The 26,120-nt window shown below is 38.9% G+C and overlaps 1 protein-coding gene and 1 pseudogene across 2 annotated transcripts in view; both read left to right on the top strand.

The window, feature by feature from the left end:
- CFAP54 (cilia and flagella associated protein 54) overlaps positions 1 to 26,120 on the top strand; it is a gene marked incomplete at its 3' end in the record, with an annotated part of 310,342 nt that overhangs the window by 127,265 nt on the left and 156,957 nt on the right. Inside the window, exons 31-38 of the mRNA XM_082667031.1 lie at positions 3,988 to 4,102; positions 4,455 to 4,555; positions 13,956 to 14,186; positions 15,931 to 16,073; positions 17,638 to 17,819; positions 19,419 to 19,646; positions 24,412 to 24,632; positions 24,732 to 24,867. Coding sequence (XP_082523157.1) covers positions 3,988 to 4,102; positions 4,455 to 4,555; positions 13,956 to 14,186; positions 15,931 to 16,073; positions 17,638 to 17,819; positions 19,419 to 19,646; positions 24,412 to 24,632; positions 24,732 to 24,867 — 1,357 coding nt within the window. The remainder of the gene's footprint in view (positions 1 to 3,987; positions 4,103 to 4,454; positions 4,556 to 13,955; positions 14,187 to 15,930; positions 16,074 to 17,637; positions 17,820 to 19,418; positions 19,647 to 24,411; positions 24,633 to 24,731; positions 24,868 to 26,120) is intronic.
- Positions 22,771 to 23,351, top strand: LOC309829354 (translationally-controlled tumor protein-like; annotated as a pseudogene). Its single transcript has one exon. The product of its transcript is annotated as a translationally-controlled tumor protein-like (transcript).

Here is a 26,120-nt window from a genome sequence, read left to right on the forward strand (position 1 = left end):
ATATCTAGTCTCATAGCGTTGTGGTCAGAAGAGATACTTGATACAATTTGAATTTTCTTAAATTTACCAAGGCTTGATTTGTGACCTAAGATATGATCTATCATGGAGAATGTTCCATGAGCACTTGAGAAGAAAGTGTATTCTATTGTTTTTGCATGGACTGTCCTATAAATATCAATTAAGTCCATCTTGTTTAATGTGTCATTTAAAGCTTGTGTTTCCTTATTTATTTTCATTTTGGATGATCAGTCCATTGGTGAAAGTGAGGTGTTAAAGTCCCCTACTATGGTTGAGTTACTGTCCATTTCCCCTTTTATGATGGCTATTAGTGTTTGCCTTATGTATTGAGGTGCTTCTACGTTGGGTGCATAAATATTTACAATTGTTATATCTTCTTCTTGGATTGATCCCATGATCATTATGTAGTGTCCTTCTTTGTCTCTTGTAATAGTCTTTATTTTAAAGTCTGTTTTGTCTGATATGAGAATTGCTACTCCAGCTTTCTTTTGATTTTCATTTGCGTAGAATATCTTTTTCCATCCCCTCACTTTCAGTCTGTATGTGTCCCTAGGTCTGAAGTGGGTCTCTTGTAGACAGCATATATACGGGTCTTGTTTTTGTATCCATTCAGCCTGTCTATGTGTTTTATTTATTTATTTATTTATTTTATTTTCGGTACGCGGGCCTCTCACTGTTGTGGCCTCTCCCATTGCGGAGCACAGGCTCCGGATGTGCAGGCTCAGCAGCCATGGCTCACGGGCTGAGCCGCTCTGCGGCATGTGGGATCTTCCCGGACCGGGGCACAAACCCGTGTCCCCTGCATCGGCAGGCGGACTCTCAATCACTGCGCCACCAGGGAAGCCCTGTCTATGTCTTTTGGTTGGAGCATTTATTCCATTTACATTTAAGGTAATTATTAATGTATATGTTCCTGTTACCATTTTCTTAATTGTTTTGGGTTTGTTATTGTAGGTCTTTGCCTTCTCTTGTGTTTCCTGCCTAGAGAAGTTCCTGTAGCATTTGTTGTAAAGCTGGTTTGGTGGTGCTGAATTCTCTTAGCTTTTGCTTGTCTGTAAAGGTTTTAATTTCTCCGTCAAATCTGAATGAGATCTTTGCTGGGTAGAGTAATCTTGGTTGTAGGTTTTTCCCTTTCATCACTTTAAATATGTCCTGCCAGTCCCTTCTGGCTTGCAGAGTTTCTGCTGAAAGATCAGCAGTTAACCTTATGGGGATTCCCTTGTATGTTATTTGTTGCTTTTCCCTTGCTGCTTTTAATATTTTTTCTTTGTATTTAATTTTTGATAGTTTGATTAATATGTGTCTTGGTGTGTTTCTCCTGGATTTATCCTGTATGCGACTCTCTGCACTTCCTGGATTTGATTGACTATTTCCTTTCCCATATTAGGGAAGTTTTCAACTATAATTTCCTCAAATATGTTCTCAGTCCCTTTCTTTTCCTCTTCTTCTTCTGGGACCCGTATAATTTGAATGTTGGTGCATTTAATATTTGCCCAGGGGTCTCTGAGACTGCCCTCAATTCTTTTCATTCTTTCTTCTTTCTTCTGCTCTGTGGTAGTTATTTCTACTATTTTATCTTCCAGGTCACTTATTTGTTCTTCTGCCTCAGTTATTCTGCTATTGATTCCTTCTAGAGAATTTTTAACTTCATTTATTGTGTTGTTCATCATTGTTTGTTTTCTCTTTAGTTCTTCTAGGTCCTTGTTAAATGTTTCTTGTATTTTCCCCATTCTACTTCCAAGATTTTGGATCACCTTTACTATCATTACTCTGAATTCTTTTTCAGGTAGACTGCCTATTTCCTCTTCATTTGTTTGGCCTGGTGGGTTTTTACTTTGCTCCTTCATCTGCTGCATATTTGTTTGTCTTCTCATTTTGCTTAACTTACTCTGTGTTTGGGGTCTCCTTTTCACAGGCTGCAGGTTCGTAGTTCCCATTGTTTTTGGTGTCTTCCCCCAGTGGGTAAGGTTATTTCAGTGGGTTGTGTAGGCTTCCTGGTAGAGGGTACTGGTGCCTGTGTTCTGGTGAATGAGGCTGGATCTTGTGTTTCTGGTGTCAGGACCGCGTCCGGTGGTGTGTTTTGGGGTGTCTGTGAACTTACTATGATTTTAGGCAGCCTCTCTGCTAATGGGTGGGTTTGTGTTCCTGTCTTGCTAGTTGTTTGGCATGGGCTGTCCAGCACTGGAGCTTGCTGGCCATTGAGTGGAGCTGGGTCTTAGCACTGAGACGGAGGTCCCCGGGAGAGCTCTCACCAGTTGATAGTATGTGGGGCTGGGAGGTCTCTGGTGGTCCAGTGTACTGAACTCGGCTCTCCCACCTCATAGACGCAGGCCTGACACCTGGCCAGAGCATCAGAGCCCTGTCAGCCACAAGGCTCAGTAGAAAAGGGAGAAAGAAAAGAAAGAAAAAATAAAATAAAATAAATAAAGTTATTAATGTAAAAAAAAAAAGAAAAATATTATTAAAATAAAAAGATTTAAAAAGTAAGTTTAAAAAAAGAAGAGCGTAACTATACCAATAAGCAAATCCACCAATGATAACAAATGCTAAAAACTGTACTAAGATCAACATAAAAATCAGAAACTAGTCAGTCACATACAGCAACCCCAAGTCTACAGTTGCTCCCAGAATCCACTGCCTCAGTTTTGGGATGGTTCATTTTCTATTCAGGTATTCCACAGATACAGGGTCCATCAAGTTGATTGTGGAGATTTAATCTGCTGCTCCTGAGGCTGCTGGGAGAAATTTCCCTTTCTCTTCTTTGTTCGCACAGCTCCTGGGGTTCAGCTTTGGATTTGGCCCCGCCTCTGCATGTAGGTCGTCTTCTGGCGTGGGTTCGCACCCAGACAGGAGGGTGTTAAAGGAGCAGCTGATTAGGGAGCTCCACCCAGGCCAGGGGGATAGAGGGGTATGGAATGTGGGATGAGCCTGTGGCGGCAGAGGCCAGCGTGACGTTGCAACAGCCTGAGGCGTGCCGTGTGTTCTCCCTGGGAAGTTGTCCCTGGATCACGGGACACTGGCAGTGGCGGGCTGCACAGGCTCCCGGGAGGGGAGGTGGGGACAGTGACCTGTGCTTGCACAAAGGATTCTTGGTGGCGGCAGCAGCAGCCTTAGCATTTCATGCCCATCTCTGGGGTCCACGCTGATAGCCGCGGCTTGCACCCATCTCTGAAGCTCTTTTACGCCGTGCTTTGAATCTCCTCTCCTCACACACTCAGAAACAATGGTCTGTTGCCTCTTAGGCAGTTCCAGACTTTTTCCTGGACTCCCTCCCTGCCAATTGTGGCGCACTAGCCCCCTTCAGGCTGTGTTTACGCAGCCAACCCCAGTCCTCTCCCTGGGATCTGACCTCTGAAGCCTACGTTGTATTTTAAATAATCTAGAGATGATTTAAAGTATATAGGAGGATGTGTGTAGGTTATATGAAAGTACTGTGCCATTTTATATAAAAGACTTGAGCATCCTTGGCTTTTGGTATCTGAGGGGGTCCTGGAACCAAGCCCCTGCAGTTACCAAGGGATGAATGTAGTCTAAATAGATAGATCTAAAATGCTTAACTCTTGTTAATATCCAGAAGTTGATAGTGGCTGGGAGCTTGCACTTGACGGAACTAAAAGGACTGAAGTCTGTTGGAAGCAAAGTAGTTTGTCTAGGGTCACTCTTATGTAGTTATTTTCTCAGTTTTAAAGGGGAGTGTTCACGTTTTAGTTTCAGTTCAATTCTATTCCTCCTAGATCTTACTTCAGCTCTCATCACATTTTTATGGTGTGATTTACATTTTGCTCTTTTGAGAGACTAGCTATTCGTTGACGACCAGGAGTATCATAGTCTCATTTATGCGTGGGACATAACCAATTTTGGGTATTCTAGCATAATTTCAGTGGCAATACTCATTAAAGGTTTATTACTTTGGGGTAGTTTTATAAATTCTTGTAGATCCTTTTAACTGACTTTATCTTTTTGTATTAGGAGGAATGAGTCCCTACTTGGAATAAAAAAAATGAAACATAAGGACAATACTTTGTGTAAAAAGGTCATCAAACCTATGAAGAAGTTCAAAGCTGCAGTAGTGGAGATTTTAGGAGTAAGTTTCATATAAATTTTGAATTTTAAGTTAATGAACTTAAGAGATGCATGCATCTAGAGATGGTTGGCTGTACTACAATTTAGTATAATGTGAAACAGAAGAGAATACCAACAATCATAATTTTATAATTATGCAATATATTTTAATTCTTATCACAAGGATAGTTTTATAACCATTTTTTTTGTCTACAGGGGTACTTCTTTTACTTTTGTTAATAATTTTAATTGAGGGACATAAAGAAACCACTATTTTAATGTGAAAAGATAAGCATTAGAGTACAAGTAAATTATAGTATTGTGTTAAGATTTTAAGTTGGATTTGTAACATTTTTGTTATCTCCCATGTTAAGACTACAGAAGTGAAGCCCAGACAGAGATCTAAAAAAAAGGAAACTCTAAGAGAATTTTTGAATAAGAATCCTTTTATTTCTGGAATGGCGGAGCAAGAAAGGTATTGATTGATTAATTAATTAAATTTTTACTTGAGGGTTACTATGTGTTGTGCATTATTTTAGGCACCAGGGATACATTGATAGAGTAGACAGATAAGATCACTGCCATCAGGGAGCTTACATACTAATAAAAGGAACACAAAATAAAGACACAAATAAACAATTTATTTATTTATTATTTATTTATTATTTATTTATTTATTATTGGGGTATAGTTGTTTTACAATGTTGTGTTAGTTTCTACTGTACAGTGAAGTGAAGTAAAATTCCCTGTGCTATACAGCTGGTTCTCATGAGTTATCTGTTTTATACATATTAGTGTATACATGTCAATCCCAGTCTCCCAATTCATCCCACCCCCCCTTCCCCCCTTGGTGTCCATATGTTTGTTCTCTACATCTGTGTCTCTATTTCTGCCTTGCAAACTGGTTCATCTGTACCATTTTTCTAGATTCCACATATGTGTGTTAATATACAATATTTGTTTTTCTGACTTACTTCACTCTGTATGACAGTCTCTAGGTCTATCCAAGTCTCTACAAATGACCCAATTTCATTCCTTTTTATGGCCGAGTAATATCTCATTGTATATATGTACCATATATTCTTTATCCATTCATCTGTCAATGGACATTTAGGTTGCTTCCATGATCTGGCTATTGTAAATAGTGCTGCAGTGAACATTGTGGTACATGACTCTTTGAATTATGGTTTTCTCTGGGTATATGCCCAGTAGTGGGATTACTGGGTCATATGGTAGTTCTATTTTTAGTTTTTTAAGGAACCTCCATATTATTCTCCATAGTGGCTGTATCAATTTACATTCCCACCAACAGTGCAAGAGGGTTCCCTTTTCTCCACACCTTCTCCAGCATTTATTGGTTGTAGATTTTCTGATGATGCCCATTCTAACCGTTGTGAGATGATACCTCACTGTAGTTTTGATTTGCATTTCTCTAATAATTAGTGATGTTGAGCATCTTTTCATGTACCTCTTGGCCATCTGTATGTCTTCTTTGGAGAAATGTCTATTTAGGTCGTCTGCCCATTTTTTTTTTTTTTTGCGGTACGCAGGCCTCTCACTGTTGTGGCCTCTCCCGCTGCGGAGCACAGGCTCCGGACGCGCAGGCTCAGCGGCCATGGCTCACGGGCCCAGCCGCTCCGCGGCACATGGGATCCTCCCGGACCAGGGCACGAACCCGTGTCCCCTGCATCGGCAGGCAAACTCTCAACCACTGCGCCACCATTTTTTGATTGGGTTGCTTTTTTTGATATTGAGCTGCATGAGCTGTTTGTATATTTTGTCCATTGATTCGTTTGCAAATATTTTCTCCCATTCTGAGGGTTGTCTTTTTGTCTTGTTTATGGTTTCCTTTGTTGTGCAAAAGAAACAAGACAATTTAGATTTTTGATAAATTTTATAAAATAAATGAACAGGATGATATACTATAGAGTAACTGGCCTGGAGTGGAGATGGTGATAGCAGTAATTTAGATAAGAGTGGCCAGGAGATTAAACTGGTAAATTACTTTTAATTATTGGCAGATAATGTTCTTGTTTATAAAACTTAAACCATAAAACTCATCATGGTGTGTTTAGCTTTTATTGTCACAAGTACACATTTACGATTCTCATACATTCTTTATATACCTTACCTTCATTATGTAATGCTTTCCTTTACCTGTTTAGTGATTTTGATGTTAATTTTCAACATATAAATATTAATTAAACCACTCTTCTTTTTGTTTGCATTTGCCTACGTTCTGTTTGATTATCCCTTCATTTTCTTTATTTAAATTATGACATATTTTAGATGAATATGGAGAATAATATAACAAATGAACATGTACCCAGTATGCAGCATACCATATAAAGCGTTTGGGATGCATTTCTGTCCCCCTCTATCCCAGAAGTAATACAATCCAAAATTTGGCATTTATCGTGCTTATAAGTGACTTTATACTTCAATTATGTATGTATATGCCCCAAAATAACATACAGTATTAATTTTTACAAATTTTTTTGCCAGTTTGCTCTTATTCCTCACTATTATGTTTGTGAGATTTTTTTCATGTTGATTATACACAAGTCTAGTCCAACTTTCCATTATGTAAACAGTGCTACAAAGGACATTCTTATATATATCTCCATATGCACATGTGAGAGTTTCTGGGGTAAATACACAGGAGTGTAGTTCTCAGGATATGGGCATTTTAACATTTCTAGATATTGCTAAATTGCTTTAAAATTTTCATCAGTGTTGTGTCAAGTTTCCCTTAGTCAGCATCTTCCCTGACACTTAATATTAATATCAAATTTTCAAATTTTTGTGGACCTATGAGCTGTGAAATTTTCTCTCCTTGTTATTTTAATTTCTATTTCTTTGATTACTAATGAGGTTAGGCAGCTTTTCATGTTTTTTTAAAACCCGAGGGTTTTTCTGTTCTCAAGACTGCTTGTTTAGATCCTTTGTGCATTTGCAACTTTTGTTTTCTCATTTATTTTTAGAAGTTTGGATACTAATGGTTTTCCCAGTTTGAGGCTCATCCATTTACATTTTAAAAGTCATCTATTTTTTATTCATTCATTCATCTATTTATTTATTTATTTATTTTTGGCTGCATTGGGTCTTTGTTGCTGCACGCAGGCTTTCCCTAGTTGGGCGAGCAGGGCTACTCTTCATTGTGGTGTGTGGCTTCTCATTGCGGTGGCTTCCCTTGTTGCAGAGCACGGACTCTAGGCATGCGGGCTTCAGTAGTTGTGGCTTGTGGGCTCTGCTCTCAGTAGTTGTGGCACACGGGCTTGTCTGCTCCACGGCATGAGAGATCTTCCTAGACCAGGGTTTGAACCTATGTCCCCTGCATTGGCAGGCGGTTTCTTAACCACTGTGCCACCAAGGAAGTCCCTGAAAGTCATCTTTTTTTAAATCAAAAGCTATAACTGCTAATTGGGTCAAATGTATCAACATTTCTCTTTATCATTTTTGAAATTCTTCTCCGAGGTAGTAAGGTATTTTCTTCATCAATTTAAATGTTTGATTTTACAATTAGGAATTGCATCCAACTCTAATCAATTTTTATGAATGGTGAGAGGAAGAATCCCTCTCCCCCTCTTTTTTAGTTTCATTATAGTTTCATTATACCCGATTGACTAGCTCCCTTTATTGAGTAGTCTATTCTGTCATCACTGTCACTTTTTGTCATTTAGCAAGTTGTCTTATATGTAGTTTTGGAATCTTTTTCCTGTCCCATTACTCTGTCTATCCCTGAGTCAATATCACACTATCATACTTTGTTTGGTTTTAAATTAAGTTTTATTGTCTTGATAGGACAAGTCTCTCCAGGATGTTCTTTTCCTTCATGCACGTCTTAGATATTCTTCCACAAAATAGTTTGGAATAGCTGTGAGTAATAAAAAGAAATAACAACTTGTGATTTTGATGGAGATAGAATTGAATATATGGATTGGTTTGAAAAGTTATTGTTTTAAACAACATTGAATCTTTCTATTAGTAGACAGACCACATACTTAGATCCTATTTAATATCTATCAATAAATTTTTATGATATTCTCCATAAAGCTGTTACCTATCTTTTGTTAGCTACATAAAAGGAATGCTTTTTGGTATTTGTGTAAATGGTATTCTAAAATTATGTTTTTGAATACTTCTGTTTTTTATATATGAATATGATTGATTTATAAACAACTCGATCTTCTATACAACTTGGTAATTTATCCATAGTTACAGATTTTCTGTGTGGACGGTCATACTGTGAACAAATAATGAAAGTTTCGCTTAATCCATTCTAACACTCAAGCCTCTTACTTCTTTGTCTAGCCTACAGGTTGGGATGTCAAGTTTAATCTTGAATGTAGTCTGTGATTGTGGACATCCTTGTTGTAACATGCACTTTTAAAAACTTTTTATTTTCAGATAATTGTACATACAATTGTAACATGCAGTTACAAAAAGTAATACAGAAAAAACCTGTATACCTTTAACCCAGTTTCTCCTAGTATTAATTACATAACTAAAAATAGCACAGACAGGAAATTGACATGGATACAATCTACTGACCATATTCAGATTATAGCAATTCTATGTGCAATCATATGAGTGTGTGTATTTAGTCTTATGCAATTTTATCACATTTATAGACTTGTGTGACTATCACCGTAGTGTAGAAACAGAACAGCTCTATCATAAGGATCTACCCGCCAAGCCCCCCTGCTACCTTTTCATAACCACAGCCACCTCCCTTCCTCTCCCCCTCCCAACCCCTGACAACCACTAATCTGTTTTCCATTTCTATAATTTTGTAATTTCAAAAATGTTATAAAAATGGAATCACACAGTATGTAACTTTCTGAGATTGGCTTTTTCTTTCCACTCAGCACAGTTCCTTTGAGACCCATTCAAGTTGTGTGCATCACTAGTTCACTTTATTATCGTTCAGTAGTATTCTGTGGCACTGACATACCACAATTTGTTTAACCACTCACACACTAAAGGCCATTTGGATTGCTTGGATTGTTTTGACTGTTAGGAATAATGCTGCTGTGAACATTCATGTACAGGTTTTGTGTGAACATAAATCTCCATTTCTCTGGAATAAATGGCCAAGAGCGCAGTTGCTAGATTGTGTGGTAAGTGCATGTTTAACTTTGTGAGAAATCCCATACTTTTTTCCAGAGTGGGTGTACTTTTCACATCCCCACAGCAGTGTTTGAGTGATCCAGTTTCTCCTCATGCTGGCTAGCAGGTAGTGGTATTACTATTTTTTATTTTAGTCATTAAAGTAGGTGTTAGTGATGTCTCATGGCTTTAATTTGCATTTCTGTAAAGGCTCATGATACTGAACCTCATTTCATGTGCTTACTTGCCACCTATATATCTTCTTAGTGAAGTGTCTGTTCATGTCTTTTGCTCATTTTCTAATTGGACTGTTTGTTTTTAGTTTTTGTGTTGAATTTTGAGAGATCTTTATATATCCTAGATATAGGTCAAGCCCCTTGTTGGACATGTGGTTTGCAAATTTTTTTTTTCAGTGTGTAGCTTGCCTTTTCATCCTCTTCACAGTCTTTCACAGAGCAAAAGTTTTTAATTTTGATGATGTTTGACTTATCAATTTTTCCTTTAATGGGTTGTGCTTTTGGTGTCAAATCTAAGAACACTGCCTAGCCCTAGGTCATATATTTTTTCCCCAAGTTTTATGTTTTATATTTACTTGTGATGCATTTTGAATTAACTTTTTGTATAAGGGATTGAGATTTATGTTTTTACTTACAGATATCCAACTGTTCCAGTACCATTTGTTGGAAAGACTGTCCTCCTTCTACTGATTTGCTTTTGCAGCTTTGCAAAAAATCAGTTGGGCATATTTATGTGGGATTTGGGAAGATACTCTATCAAATTTAGGAAATTGTCTTCTATTTCTTGTTTTCTGAAAGTTTTCTTCTGAATTGTGTTCAGTCTTGTTGAATATTTCTTCTTCACTAAGATTTTTTTCTCCTTTAATCTGATTATGCAGTGAATTACATTAATACATAAATGTTAAACCGTGTACAGTGTCTTTTTCTCACACTTTTGACTCCAACGGTATGTGTCTTCCAAAACCAACCACTTCTCAGGGAGTTGGGACAAGATAGCAGAGTGGAAGGACCTTGGGCTCACCTCCTCTCACGAGCACACCAAAATTACAACTAACTGCTGAACAACCATTGATAAAAAAGACTGGAAACTGTCCAAAAAGATATTCTACATCCAAGGATACAAAACCCTTTGCCTAGTTTCTCCTAATGGTAACATCTTACAGAGCTATAGCATAAAAATTCAATTCAATTCTGATAGTATCTACCTGGAGTCAGCATCAGATCCCACAAGTTGAAGGTCCCTGCCCCACATGACTGGCCCCACTTTAGATGCCGGCCACAAATGGGATGGCCAGGCTACCCACATTTCTGCCCAGCCTACTACAAACTAGGGGGTCCCCATAATTCCTCCTCACCCCATTCAGTTTCAGTAGTTTGCTAGAATGGCTCACAGAACTCAGAAAAACATTTTACTTAACGTTTACTGGTTTATAAGGGATGCACGTGAACAGCCAGATGAAGGGGCTCATAGGACAATGTCTGGAAGGGTCCTGAGCACAGGAACCTCTGTCCCTGTGAAGTTGTGATGCATCGCTCTCCCAGCAAGTGGATATGTTCACCAACCTGGAAGTTCTCTGAACCTTATTGTTCACAGGTTTTTTAAAAAACCAATCTGCAGTCACTGTCCCCGGAGACTGGGGGTTGGGGCTGAGAGTTCCACTTAGTAATCATGTGTTTGATTTTTATGGTGACCAGCCCCTATCCAGAGGCTCTCTAGGGGCCCAACCCTGAGTCACTTTACTAGCACCTGAGTCTAGCACCTTACTAGACTCAGGTGTGTTCCATCATGAATAACAAGAAACTCCTATCACTCAGGAAACTCCAAGTTTTAGGAGCTCTATACCTGGAACAAAGGACAAAGACCAAATATGTATTTTTATTATAACATACTATGTCTGCACACATACATTCATTTTTTACCTACTGATTCAACTTCTTTAAGATTAATAGCCACTCTGAATCTGTGATTTTTTTTTTTTTTTGGGGTACGCGGGCCTCTCACTGTTGTGGCCTCTCCCGCTGCGGAGCACAGGCTCCGGACGTGCAGGCTCAGCAGCCATGGCTCACGGGCCCAGCCGCTCCACGGCATGTGGGATCTTCCCACACCGGGGCACGAACCCGTGTCCCCTGCATCGACAGGCGGACTCTCAAGCACTGAGCCACTAGGGAAGACCGTGTGATTTTTTTTTTTTGAGTTCCTTTTGATGAATTCTATTTTCTAGGAAATTATCCATTTTATCTAAATTTTCAAATATATTCATAAAACGTTATTATATTCTCATGTTATCTTTTGAATCTCTGCTATATCTACAGTTACACCCTGTATTTCATTCCTAACTTCATTAATTTTTGTCTTCTCTCATATTTTTGAGATTTATCTTGCCAGAGGTTTGTCTGTTTTTTCCCCATTTTTTCAAAGAGCCAAATTTTGTCTTTGTAAGTCTTCTTTATTGTGTTTATTTTCCTTGCCCTTAATTTTTGCTTTTATTCTTATTACTTCCCAGCTTTTTTTTTTTTTTTTAACAGCTTCATTGAGATTTTAGGCAAGGAAAAAATTATTTTTCCTTCTACCCTCCTGAGTTCCCTGGCTGGGACTCTGTAATATTAGACTGACAAAAGACAGATTAACAAGAGAAAAACAAACAGGAGTTTATTAATGTTTGCATATGCATGGGAGAACTCAGTGATGAGTTACTCAAAGGGGTAGTTAGGACTTGGGCTTCTACGGCATCTTAACAAAAGAACAACAAATTTATAGTAAAGTGACAAAACAAGGAAAAGGGGTTTAGGCTTTCAAGGGCAGCAAACTCTGGTAGAAATATGAGAGAAACTATTGGAGTAAGACTTGTTTGGGCAGGTCCATCTTGACGCTGATTTTCACTCTTCATGGCCATAAAATTTCCCAGGAGAGGAGATTTATGGCATTCTTCATTTTTCAGAAGTTTCTATTTTCTATCAGATAAGGGAACCTCCAAGAAGGCATCTTTCTGCATCTGTTCATTCTCATTTACCTCCAGCTCAAAATGATCCTAACGCCAAAGTGAGAAGTATCTCCCTGTATGATCTCACCCTCTGTGGCGGGGAAGATGCAGGTAGTCCTGTCACTCTCCTTGGCCTTTTGAGGTGACTTGACCTCTTCACACAGGAATAAGATTGATTTTTATTTTGGAAATTGTATTTTTAATTTTTAAGGTAGAGTTATTTAAAACATTTCCATTTGTTTGGAAACCAAAAAACATTACTTAAGACAACCAAACAACAGCAAAAAGCTCAAAAAACGTTGGATTAAAAGGAAGTCATGAACAAAATACAAAATATTTAGCACTGAATGATAATGTCAACACTACATATCAAAAAGTAGTTTCCGGGCTTCCCTGGTGGCTCAGTGGTTGAGAATCCGCCTGCCAATGCAGGGGACGTGGGTTCGTGCCCCAGTCCGGGAAGATCCCACATGCCGCGGAGCGGCTAGGCGCGTGAGCCATGGCTGCTGAGCCTGCGCGTCCGGAGCCTGTGCTCCGCAACGGGAGAGGCCACAACAGTGAGAGGCCCGCGTACCAAAAAAAAAAAAAAAAAGTAGTTTCCTTCCTTCCTTTGTTCTTCAGAATATCTGTTTTTTTCATGCAACAACGTCTATCTCCCTTCCTTCCATCCATCCCTCTTTCCTTTTCTTCCGTGTGTGTGTGTGTGTGTGTGTGTTGTATTGATTCAGATGCAGACATGTTGTCTATTAAAGTGAGCAAGATACTTTAACTTACCAGTTGAGATCATTTTTTCCCCTTCTCCAATATAAATCAGGTAGAATGGCACAGACCAATGAGGCAGCAACATTGTCAAGGGTTAAAAAAAAAAAGATAAAGTATTTTGAAGAAGTAGTCATGTCATTTAAACAACTATGTAACTATAAAATTAGGTGGGCTGGGCTTCCCTGGTGGCGCAGTGGTTGAGAGTCCGCCTGCCGATGCAGGGGACACGGGTTCGTGCCCCGGTCCGGGAGGATCCCGCATGCCGCGGAGCGGCTGGGCCTGTGAGCCATGGCCGCTGAGCCTGTGCGTCCAGAGCCTGTGCTCCGCAACGGGAGAGGCCACAGCAGTGAGAGGCCCGCATACCGCAAAAAAAAAAAAAAAAAAAAAAATTAAGTGGGCTACTTTGAGATTTTGATAGGAATAATTTGAAACAAATTGAATATACGTTATACTTAAAACCTAAACTATTAGCTAAATTTTGAGATATTAGTTTTTTCCAGAGCACACTGCATATAGGATGTATGAAGTTATTTCACGTATAGTTGTATAGTTGACTGTTTTATTTCCTCTGTAGGCTAGCTAATGTTAGAAAAAATTTGGCTCCATTGTTTTTTTCCCTTAAGGAACAGAACAATGATTTTCTTGTTTAATATTGAAGTTAGTTGATGAATGTGAACATTATAATGTTATAATTTAGTTGTCTAATCTCAGTGGCCTTTTGGTGATGGAAAAGAAAAGCGCTGTTTGGTTTGAGCCTAGCACACAGACATCAGAGAGAATTGAAGGCAATTCATAGTGTCTTCATCCCTAGTGTTTATCCTTGTGCGTGCTTCACTGTCCTAGTTCACGTTTTTAGCGCTAAGGAAATGACAGATAAACCAGAAACATTTGCATAAGGGCAGTCAGGTGACTTCTTGATGTATTTTGTACAAATTGGAATCATTCTTCTTTGTTAAATGTCTGGAAGTTTGTATAATTTCAAAACTTCCTTCTCCCTCTGCAGAAATAAGAGAGCTGATGTTCGAAAAGTAGCACATCGATTCCTGGTAGATAACTTGAATCCTTTAATATTAAATTATGTTAAAAAGAAGAGGTTTCATCAAATATTTCTTGAGGAGATGCCCTGGAAAGCTCAGATGAACCTGTATCTGGCAAGCGCACACTTCAACCTGCTTTTAACAGAGCTAGGGGAACATGCAAAGATGAAATTCGGTTCGTCATTGGTAATGGTCAGGTAGAGTATATTATCAATGAATAATACTTCTTTAGTCTCAAGAACATGGGTTGTATTTCTATGAGCAGGGCTCCAATGCTGATGACAACTTAAAGAGGTTTACAAAGTGCTTCAGTCTGTACTGACCTTTGGTATATTTTTAAACTTCTTATCTCAGAATCTTTCCCAAATGAGTGCTGAAGTGCTTATGAAGTACTAATTTGCATATATTTTGAATATATTAGTCAATATAGCTTTCAGTGAAAGGGGAAAGTGAATTTTCCAAGAGAAGTTTAATATTAATTGTACAGAAATTATATTAGTAGTCGTTAGGCAAATCTCTGTTTCATTTAGAGGTATATTTTAAGCCTGTATAAACACAGGTTGTATTTTCTCATACAATGTAAACTTTCTGTCATTAATTCCAAAGACATTTTCCAGTTCTTGTTGATTGTCTTTGGCTAAAGTGTTGTTTATAGGAGATAAAAAAAAGAACATAAATACGTAATATGGAATACCACGTAACCAGAGTAACTCTATGTAACCAGAGTCTTTCTTTAAAAACACAAGAACAACAGAAAAAAAACTCATTGAGGGAATTCCCTGGCGGTCCAGTGGTTAGGACTCTGAGCTTTCACTGCCGTGGGTCTGGGTTTCAATCCCTGGTTCGGGGAACTAAGATCCTGCAAGTGCACAGCGTGGCCAAAAAAATCCCTTGTTGAGCACCTATTAGATACCAGGTGCTGAGTTAAGTACCTGGGCATTCAAAGGTGAGCAGTATATACAAGTTGGAGTCTGGTAGTGTGGCTCACAAATGTTCACGAATAATTGTAAATAATGGTAAAAAGTGAAGTGCACATAAAGTCTTTGTTCCTTGGGAGGAGGCTTTCTCCTGATGAGACTAACAGGAAAGGTTTCACGGGGAGAAGCCACTTGCCTTGGGTCCTGATGGACAGGCAAGATTTAGAAATGTGCAGGTAGGGAAATAGGCATTTCGGATAGGTGGAAGAATGAGTCAAGAGCCCAGGTAGGAAACACAGGATGGGAACCCCCAGGGGTCTGACCAGAATCTAGGGCATGTGAAAGGGAGTGGTGAGAAGTGATTAGAAAAGTAGATCAGTACCAGATCATGGAGCGTCTTAACAGTCTATTAAATCTTAACTTTAATTTATATACAGTGGAAGATTATTAAGTTTTTTTTTTTTTAAAGCAGGTCTATGATAGGCACTTTCTCTGACAGCAGCATATCAAATGGATTGGAGGAGGGAAAGAATGGTGACAGGGATATGAATTAAGAGGGTATTTATTTCAGTAATCCAGTGAACAATATGCAGGTTGAAACCCACAATGAACTTGATCCAGTTTCTATTTCTCCAGAATTTTGTTTAAAGTAAAATTCTGGTCTATGTGGGCTAGACCAGGTTAGCATTTAAGAAGCAGTTAGATTGCTTGACTAACAGGAAAGGCTTTTGGCAAAGTGACCCATTCTTGAGGCTGTGAAAGGGAAAACAGTTCAGATCAGATGGACTTCCTCACTGTCCCCTGGACACCGAGAGCTCTTCTTCTCCGACCTGCCAGTCACACACGGCCGTTCGTGTATGATTACTTGGCGGCACAAAAATTAGACAGTGACCGAATTTGTACCAGGGTAACTTGGTGCTAAATTCCATTTTATTAAAACATGTATTTATTTATTTGGTATTTGACAGAATTAATTCAATTTTGCTTATATTGTTCTTTTAATGAGTTTTTTTCCCCTTTGCAGTTTCCGGTCATTTGATCCTAATATGTTCTCACTGTATAATTCAGGAACAGTATTACCAACAGGAAAATTGACTCTAGAAAACTATAAAGCGATGCTTGATTTCCTTCTTACAGCTAAAAGAAGAAAGGCTCTCTTACCATCAGGTAAAATAAATATGTTCTATGCTATCCAATTGTCTTTAGATTTTTTTATTCACAAATGCAACACATACATACACACATACCCTGACACGTACACCCCCACATAGACACAGAGCTACACACATCATTTTCCAATGACTTAGGAATTTAGTTGAGTTGTGATATTTTGTAGGAGATTCTTATTCTATTTTTTAAAAAATTTCTACATTTTTGTGGCATCATCATATATATTTGGAAATATTTATGTAGGATTCTCCCCTAAATCAATTTGGCCATTCAGCAAATATAATGTTCTTTTAAAAAATATTGGTAGCCTCCAGTGGTCAAGGTAAGTGAAGACTTGCCATCAGGTTTTATGTTTTAGTGGAAGTAAGTTTCAGAACAAATTCCACCAAACATACTGATGCAAGCAGGCATGAAAACATCATGCAGCTGTTTCATCGTTCCGATTTTGTACTCAGGGCAGTCCGCTCTTGCCTTAGGAGCTGTAATTATCACCTTCCGTGAAAGCTCTCTCCAAGATGAAGGCAGTAATACCCTCATGGCAGGACCAACCAATATTGTCTTCTGGTCAGGTGACTGGGGCCTCCAGGACGTGGAGAGATGTAGGTGAACAGGGCTCTCTGGGTGTTGCACTGATGACACTATTTCTAAACAATCACCTATCTTGAATACCACTCATTTCACAAATAAAAATTTATTTCTAATATCTTTATGCTAGTACAAACCCTCTTATATAGATTTTCAGAAATGGCATTTTAAATCCTATATGGCTTATTGCTGAACAGGATATTTCATATGCTGGTTAACTGCCCCAGGGGGGTTGATTCAGATTTGAGGTACTTAACGTGCTTTTTAATTTCTTCTAGGGTATAGTTTAAGTTTAACTGGTACCTGCATGTCATACCAGGACTATTAAAGTATTTGAAAGTAAATTCCGTGGACATAGAAAGAGTCCATGTTTTGTATGTACATTACAGTATATATAGCTTCTTGAGTTTTTTTTAAAGTAGCTCCCTAAGACCTCCCATGAAATTGGCAATAAAATATTCTGCTATTGAGACTTATTATTTAATGCAGAGTTCTAGTAAGGGAATGTTTGTGGCAGGAGAAATCCTCTGTGTTTTTATAGCACAGCAGCGGGAGAACGAGTGATCAGGGTTGCTGCACTGCCTAACACCAGGGGATGCTCCTCACCTTCCGGCGTGTGTGTCCAGGGAATGGCCTGTTTGCGGGGAAATTAAGGAACAGTGGGATCCTGTCATTCTTCTCCCCCAAAGCATGACATTCCTGCCTCTGCATCATTCCCTTGGCCATCACCCTTGCCTGGAATGTTCTCTATATTCTTCCCACGTAGCTAAATCATGATCACCCTTTAAGACCTAATCTAAAAGCCTCCTTCTCTGGAAACTTTCCCGGGTTCAGCATATCCATGATAATTCTGTCCTTTCTTCAAATTTATGTAGCGCTTGTTATCTGAATTATTCATTTGATGCTAGTCACCTGTTGTGTTTCCTGGAACTTAACTCTCTTTTCAATAATAATATACTTTATATTTGTACTGTAGATGGAGAAGAATTTTCGGCATTTCTTAATTCCACGATGAGTGATGAAAATGTTTCCAAGACACAAACAGGTTATGAATCAGACTCTCAATCAGGTCTCAGTGGTAAAGAAAAGGATCACTCAGCAAATGTGGGTCTCTTGGATCATTTTATGAAAATCTTTTTATATTGCAGGAGAGCAATGGTAAGGTGGTCCTTCTTATTTGTTAATGTAGTGGACGTAAATCTCAGCCCATGAATTTGGGCATGTATGATACATTTATTTACTTAATATACATAATTTTAGTTTCATCGGTGAGATTAAATTTGCTGGATTTTATGTCAGTCATCTGTAAGGCTTGCCTGCCATGGGACTGAGGTCTCACATTTGGTCAAGTTGTGAGGGAGGAGGGAAAGCCCCTTTAGTCATAGTCATACATCCACCCAGAGCTGAGGTGGCCTTTGTCCTTGTCTACAAAGTCTCCATGAATATTCAGACACCCCTCTGCTGCTTTCTAGCCACACTTGGGACATGGGCTTCTCCAGTGACACCAGGGGTTCTTCTTCGGGCTCTTGATCCCTCCTGGGCACCATAGACTCCTTTCTCCCCTCTAGCACAGGGGAAGATCTTTCTAGGCCACGGGGAAGCCCTGTCCCTTCCCCCCTGACCTCCTGCTTCTCCAGGCTACCTGTGTCTTCTGTCAAATGCTTTTGTCTTTTTCTTGTTAAATATTATATGATAGAATATTAAACTCAGAATTGGAATCATTATCTACAAAGAAATTTGTTTCCTTTTTCTCATAGCAAGAAGGGGATGTACTTCAAACTTCTCAAGAGATGAGAAGAAATTTATTCTTTCTAGATGAGAAAGGAATACTTAAGTGCCCACTTTCTTCGTGAAGTAGAGAGAGTGACCTTATAAAAATGTAAAGTAAACCCACATCACCTGCCTTGACCATGAGCATTGCATCCTCTGCTCCTTTGTACCAGCTTCAGGGCCCTAGAAGGTCTGGGTTCTGCTCACTTCTCAGGACTCACTCCTCTTGCTCTTGTGCAGTCCACTTTCCCCTCTGGGGTTCTGAAAGCACTAAGCTTGCTCCCTCCTCAGCCCTCAGGTTCACCCTCCATCCTTTGCACCTGCTGTTCCCTCAGCCCCGAATGTTCTTCTCCCAACACTCCCACCCCCACCTTCACATGACTTGTTCAACTCAACATTCAGGGCTCTGCTCATACTTCACCTCACAGAGAACTTCTCTCCTGACCACCCTGTATAAAAGGACCTGTCCTCTCACCCTCATCACGTTCTGAGTCATTTCTGCTTTATTTGCCTTTACAACACTTATCATTCCCTGAAGTTGTATTTTTATTTGTCTGCTTATTTGGTATCGGTCTCTCCTAATAGACTGAAGCCTCACGAGGGCAGGCCCAGTTTCCCTTGCTCGCTGTGACATTCCCAGCACCTAGAACAGTGGGCGTGCTGGAGTCAGACTGCTGGTGTGCAAATCCTAGCTCATCACTTAGTAGACTCATAACCTTGGGCAGTTTAGCCCCATGCCTCCAATTCCTCATCTGTAAATTGAGGAGAATACTAGTGCATACCTACTTCATAGGAGTTGTCATTAGAATGAACTGAGATAATGCATATAACTGTCTTACCAGAGTGTCTAGCACATGTAAGTAGTATATAACAAATGGTGTTAGTTACTCTTACTATTGATGTAGAATATTTGCAGGAAGAGGAAGTTGTTCAGAGATCCATAACTTTGGGAACTTCGGCATCTTTTGAATGTTGTGTTTGTCTTAGGTTCTCGCTCATCGTGGCGGCTATTGGACTCTGCTTCAGAACTGCTGTCGGGCTCTTTGGAACTTTACTCAGGAGCTACAAATACTTCATAAACAAGCAGTGGATCTGTATGAAACATTTCCTATTAGCCAGGACAGTTTCCTCTTTATTTCTGTTTTACCATTCTATTTGGGGGCAGAATTACTTATTGACATGTTAATAGAACTACCAAATATCGGTTCTGTTAAGGTAAGAGTATTTGGGTAATTCTTTTTATTGTAGGTTAATTAACAAATTCTTTGTACCATGCAGCTTGAGTTATTTAGTTTGTCTGTATTTCATTTGTTTCTCATTGTTATTTGGTTCCCAGTATATGGCAGTACATTGATGTTAATTAAAAATATCTGCCTGAAAATTCAGTTTCTTAAATGGAACAGAAAGTAACATTTACTGAGCTCCAGCTTCTACATAAACTAATCTAAATGCATTTAATCCTCATAGCAATCTTTTTGATAGAGAAAGAAACAGACCCTAAGACAGATCATGTAGCTTGTTGGTTGATATTTATTTCACTGCTTTATCTGTCCATGTTTTGTTACACTAGACGTGGTAGAATTTACAGCCATCTCAAATCTAGCACACTGTGGTTTAAAGCATGAAAATAAAATTGAAAAAAATGCAAACATCATACACCCCAAACACATTGAAAATTAATAAACACATAAAAACTTTGAGTCGTGGGGTTTATAACATTTTCAGATGTAAAATATATGAACAATAGCACAAAAAACTGGGAGGGCAAATAAAATTAAACTGTCATAAGTTTTTAAACTTTATTTAAAGTGGTACAATATTAACTCTCAAGTGGAATGTGATAAGTTAAGTATGCATTTAATAATCCCCAGAATAACTACCAAAAAAGAGATATAGCTAAAATGCCAAATGGAAGCTAAAAGTAAAGTGGAAAACTAAATAATAGTCAATTAAAGAAGGCAGGAAAAGAGGAACACAGACACATGGGACAAACAGAAAACAAATAACAAATAATCTAACCCAATTATATCTATAACTATATTACTATAAGTGGATTAAATACCCTAATTAAAAGACAGAGATTGTCTGACTGGATAAAAGAGAAGGACGTGTACTTGTCCATAATAGAAGCACTTCTGGGACTTGCCTGGTGGCGCGGTGGTTAAGAATCTGCCTGCCAATGCAGAGGACGTGGGTTCGAGCCCTGGTCTGGGAAGATCCCACATGCCGTCGAGCAACTAAGCCCGTGCACCACAACTACTGAGCCTGCTCTCTAGAGCCTGCAAGCCACAATTGAGCCCACATGCCGTAACTACTGAAGTCCACTCATCTAGGGCCTGTGCTCTGCAACAAGAGAAGCCACCACAATGAGAAGCCCTCACACTGCAATGAAGAGTAGCCCCCGCTCACCACAACTAGAGAAAGCCCGTGCACAGCAACAAAGACCCAATGCAACCAAAAATAAATAAATAAATTTATAAAAAAAAAAAGCACTTCTGGGTATAAAGAAACAGATTGAAAATAAAACAGTGAAAGAAAATAGCCTAAAATACGAAAATAGTAAACAAAAAAAGCTGGTGAGGCTATATTAATATTAGATAAAATAGTCTTCATATCAAGAAGTATTTTGAGAGAGAAAGAGGGACATTTCCTAATGAGAAGAAGCTCAATTAATCAGGAAGACATACTAATCATAAATGTGTATGCACCAAATAACAGAGATTCAGAATACACTCTGGACACCCAAAGCTTGAAGAGCTTCCTGTTTGGTGGACACATTGGTGTCGGATGGGTATCAGGCCCTGACTCCATAGAGAGAGGGCACAGAATCTCCTCATCTTGGACCCTTCCAGACCTACGTCTATGCACCTCTTCCTTTTGGCTGTTCCTGAGTTGTATCCTTTATAAGAAAACTGTATCAGTGAATTTTGAGTCATTCTAGGAAATGATTGAACCCAAACTTATAGCTCGTCAGTCAGAAGTGCGAGTGACCCTGAGACTTGTGGCTGGCATCTCCAGTGAGCACTGAGCCCTTAAACTGTGGAGTCTGACCCTGACACTGGGGTAGTTAGTGTCAGAAGTGACGTGCAGTACAAATTAAGATTGGTTGGAAACAGAGCACAAGGCACATGGTGTGTTCACCAAGATGTATCATATGCAGAGTCATAAAATAAGTCCTAATAAAATTTAAAAGACTGAAATCTGAAAGAGTGTGTTTTCTAACTGCTACATTATAAACAGATTAATATAATGTAGGAAGAAAAATCTCCAAATATCTGGAAATTAAATAACACAGTTCTAAATAATCCATGGGTCAAAGAAGAAAACACAAGGGAAATTTAAAAAGTATTTCAACTGATAATAACATATCAGAATTTGTGGGATGTAAATAAGCCAGTGCTTAACAGAAACTTTATGGCTTTAAATGTTTAGTAAATAAAAGATATAAATCAATCATTTAAGTGTTCATCTATGGGAGCTAGAAAAAGAAGAGTAAATTAGACCCAAAGAAAGTAAAAAGAATAATAGAAATAAGAAGAAATGAAGGAAATGGTAAGAGCAGAAATAAATTAGATATAAAACAACCCAGAAAATAAAGTCAGTAAATTAATCTTTTGAAAGTATTATTAAAATTGGCAGAATCTTAGGAATACTGATGAAGAACGGAAGTGAGAAAATCACAGATTACTAATACTAGTAATGAAAGAGGGATATAGCTACAGTTCCTATATATATTAAAAGAAAAATAAGGGAATGTCATGACCAATTTTTACTAATGAATTTGATAACTTAGATGAAATGGATGTGTCTATTAGAAAGTACAACTTAACAAATCTGACACAAGAAGTGATAGAAAAAATGCATTACCCAAATATATTAAAGAAATTGAACTCATAATCAGAAACCTTGACATAAAACTCTAGACCCAGAATATTTCCCTGCAGCATTCTAGCAAACACACAAGGAAGAAATAATAAATCATATACCATTTTTTTTTAGAAGTGAGGTCAGCTTAACCCTGACAGATATGTCAAAAAGAAAAGTATGACTCAATATTACTCATGAACATAGACACAAAACTCCTTAATGAAGTGTTAGCAAATCAATCCCAGTAAGATATAAAATATGCAAATTATATATATAATATATACAAATGATGACCAAGAGGGGGTTAATCCCAGAAATGTAAGGTTACCATTTGAAAATCAATCAGTGTAATTCACCATATTAACAGGATACAGGAGAAGAATCACATGGCCATTGAAATAGATACAGAAAAGTATTTACAGAATTCGATATCACTTTTTCCACCTGCTCTCCCTCCCCCTCTCGTTTCACCATGCTCACTCTGAGCTCTGGGCACCTGCTAAGCCAGGGCAGCTGTCATCTCTCTCCAGCTGCCATCACAATTATTTACCAGGACCTCATCAGCCATCATGAGATATTCCCTGACATTTATAAGTTCCTGGAGATCGAGAGTGGGCTGTGCCTGGAGGTGGAAGGGAAGATGGTCAGTAGGACAGAGGATAACATTGATGGAAATGTACTCTGCTGTACAGTGCTTTCAGTACCCTAGGTGAAGGTACTGAAAGCACAGTAATCACTGGTGTTGATATTGTCATGAACCATTGCTTGCAGAAAATCAGTTTTAGAAAAGAGGGCTGTAAGAAGTAAATTAGAGTTTGCATGAAATCAATCAGAGGCAGACTTGAAGAACAGAAACCAGAAAGAGTAAAACCTTTTATGACAGAGGCTACAGAATAAATCAAGCACTTCCTTACTAATTTAAAAAACTACCAGTTTTTTATTGGTGAAAATATGAATCTAGATAGTGTGGTTGCCCTGCTGGACTCCTGTGAGGATGGTATGACCCCATTTGTGATTTTCTTTATGGATGGCTTAGAAATGGAGAAATGTTAACAAATTTGGCAATAACTTTGGATCGATCACCTGTCATCATAACTGGCTGCCACTTTTCATCCACACGGCATGAGGACTTAGACAAATGGGACTGATGTCATCTTGAGCTCCTTGACTTTTGATTATTAGATGACAGGGACAGAGCTCATAACATCAATAAAATGACATCTGTCTTTTATTGAGCATGTCCCGGGTGCCAGGCACTGTGCTAAGGAGGCAAAGTCACGTAGGTCATGTATGTCACACCTCTTATCCACATCTTCATAGCCTGACTTCAGGTACGCATATGGCATTTCACAGCCAGATGACTTTCAAGATCTCTTCCAAATTCAAGGACTGTGAATCCTATGGGAGGGAGGGGCTAGACTTGAGGTACTGTTTATTGGGCTATAGTCTGGCCAGTAGGTGGATCTAACAGGCTTTGCTTTGCCTCAGAAATTTCTAAGGGTTTACACAAATGCGTCAGAGACTTAGAGGAAATGAACACAACAGTTACAGAGTACCTCTAACTTAGGCAAAAAGAGGGTCTTCTGGAAGATTTTCTTCTCCATAAGTTTGACCTTTTGCATTGGGGAATTGGACATACTATTCTACAGCTGAATGTAACCAGTGTATTAGGGAAATTTAATTATTTGTGTATACTATAACCTGTTTTTCCTCAAAACTTTACCTTATTTATTGGTTTACTATCCTTACTTAAATAGTGACTATGTACCAGCAAGTAGTAATGACTAGGCTTACGTGCTATTTACATTTAGGCTTAAATGATTAAAATTAAATAAACTTAAAAATCTAGTTGCACTAGTCATACTTCAACAGCTCAGCTTCCACATGTGCTTAGCGGCTTCTGTATGGAACCGCACAGATGAAGCACGTTTCCATCATTGCAGAAGTGCTGTTGGATGGTGTCATCAAGCTTTGATTTGCATAATAAAAATATTAAATTTATTTTCTGTTCAGTTCTTTTCCATGTTATATTTTTAGCTGTACATTCAGTGTTCAGAAAAAACATGTAGTAAAATCTGAAATTACACAATTTTTTTCCATGTGCTACTTGCAGACTGTTGAAGAAGGAGAGTTCAGTGTTCCAAGTTGCTATGGAGATATCAAAAATGATAACGGTGGTTCTAGCCTTACCTTTGAGCATCCTCTGGATGATGTCAATGTGGTTGATTTGAAATGGATCCACGACTTTGTATTAAAATCTCTGGAACTTGTATATCAAGTAGAAAAATGGGAAACACTTGTATCACTCGCCATTCAGTTCAATACAGTTTCGCAGTAGGTACCGCTGTAAGGGCAGCTAACAGGGGCAGACTTCACTGAGAAGAGTGTTTCTTTACTAACGTTTGTTTTTAATATATTTTTACCATTGTCTAGTGAGAGATATACAGAGCAAGTGACGCCACTCCTGGTGTACGCACAGCGCCAGCTTCTTCTACGAATATCCAAGTGCAAGGGCCCAGATATTACCCAACAGCCTTGCGTAAGATATGAGGCTGAATATGAACAGAAGGTAAGTTTGGCTCTGTTATTCATGCAGTGGTGATTTCTTATTAGTACACATGTAAATAGCAAGATTTGGGAATCAGATAAATGTTCCTATTTTCACTTAGGCATTTATCATTCAAATCAGCAAAACATTGTTGAGAGTTGCTCGGTGCCAGTATTTTCCAGATGCAGGGAAAACAAAAATAAAGTCCTGGTACACAGGAGCTTATATTCAGGCCAGTCAGGGCTGATTTACCCAGTAGGCATAGTGGGAACAGTGTCTAGAGCCACAGTACCTTTCTAGGAGCCACTAAATGTTTTAATTTCTTTTAAAATAAGAAGAAAAAAGTAACTTTTAGGTCAAAGAAAATGTTTCAGTTTTTACAATTCATCTATTTATGTTTATACCAAAGGAGCCATACAATATAATTTTTAATATTTTTTGATGGAGCAGTGGGCCCATGAAGGCAAAAGTGCCTAAGGCCCATGAGCATCATGGTGCAGCTTTAAATTAGGTAGGGGGAGGGAAGAGGCATGTAAATTCTCTCATTTATTAACTTACTAAATATGTATTGACTCCCTAAGATTAGAGCCATTGCATTCAGATGTCCAGTGTGTGTCCTGCCTGAGGGCTCCTGGCATATGTTGGGGGTCCTGGATTCAGTCCGTGCCCCACACACCAGTCCATGTGGTGGGTTGCAGCCACCCAGCGAGGACTCCATTTTCTCCTTTTCACAAAGGTTCCTTATCGCCTTGGCATAGTCTCTGTAGAGAGAATACAGTTTGAGTTCTCGCTTTATGGAGTTTAGTGTCAGAGGGGGTGGAAGTAGGGCCAGTTAATAAGCATGTAAACAGATAAAAAGATCTACGACCATCATAAATTCTCTGAGGAAAATAAAATAGGTCAGTGGGATAGAGATAGGCTGGGGTGGGGGGTAGAAAGTTGAGCCAAGGGGATCAGGAAGGCCCTTGGAGATGGAAACATTTAGTGGGAAGGGGCCGGCCATATGCTGGGAAAGAGCATTCCAGCCCAAGGGAAGAACAAGGGCAAAGGCCCTGAGATGGTACAGGAAGACGGCCCGCATGCTGCAGTGTAGCAGAGGAGGGGGAGGGGACAAAGGAGAGGCTGCTCCTTCTGAGTCTTCTTTGTTGCCTCTTCCTCCTTCTCCTCTCCTCCGCAATGTCTCAGTGTTCGTGTAGCCCAACACTCTGTTCTTGGTCCTCCTGTCTTCTCTATCCGCACACTCTCCCTTGGAGAGTTAATTCAATCTGTGGGTC

This window comes from Grampus griseus, assembly GCF_964374135.1.
Source record: "Grampus griseus genome assembly, chromosome: 11".
Taxonomy (NCBI): domain Eukaryota; kingdom Metazoa; phylum Chordata; class Mammalia; order Artiodactyla; family Delphinidae; genus Grampus; species Grampus griseus.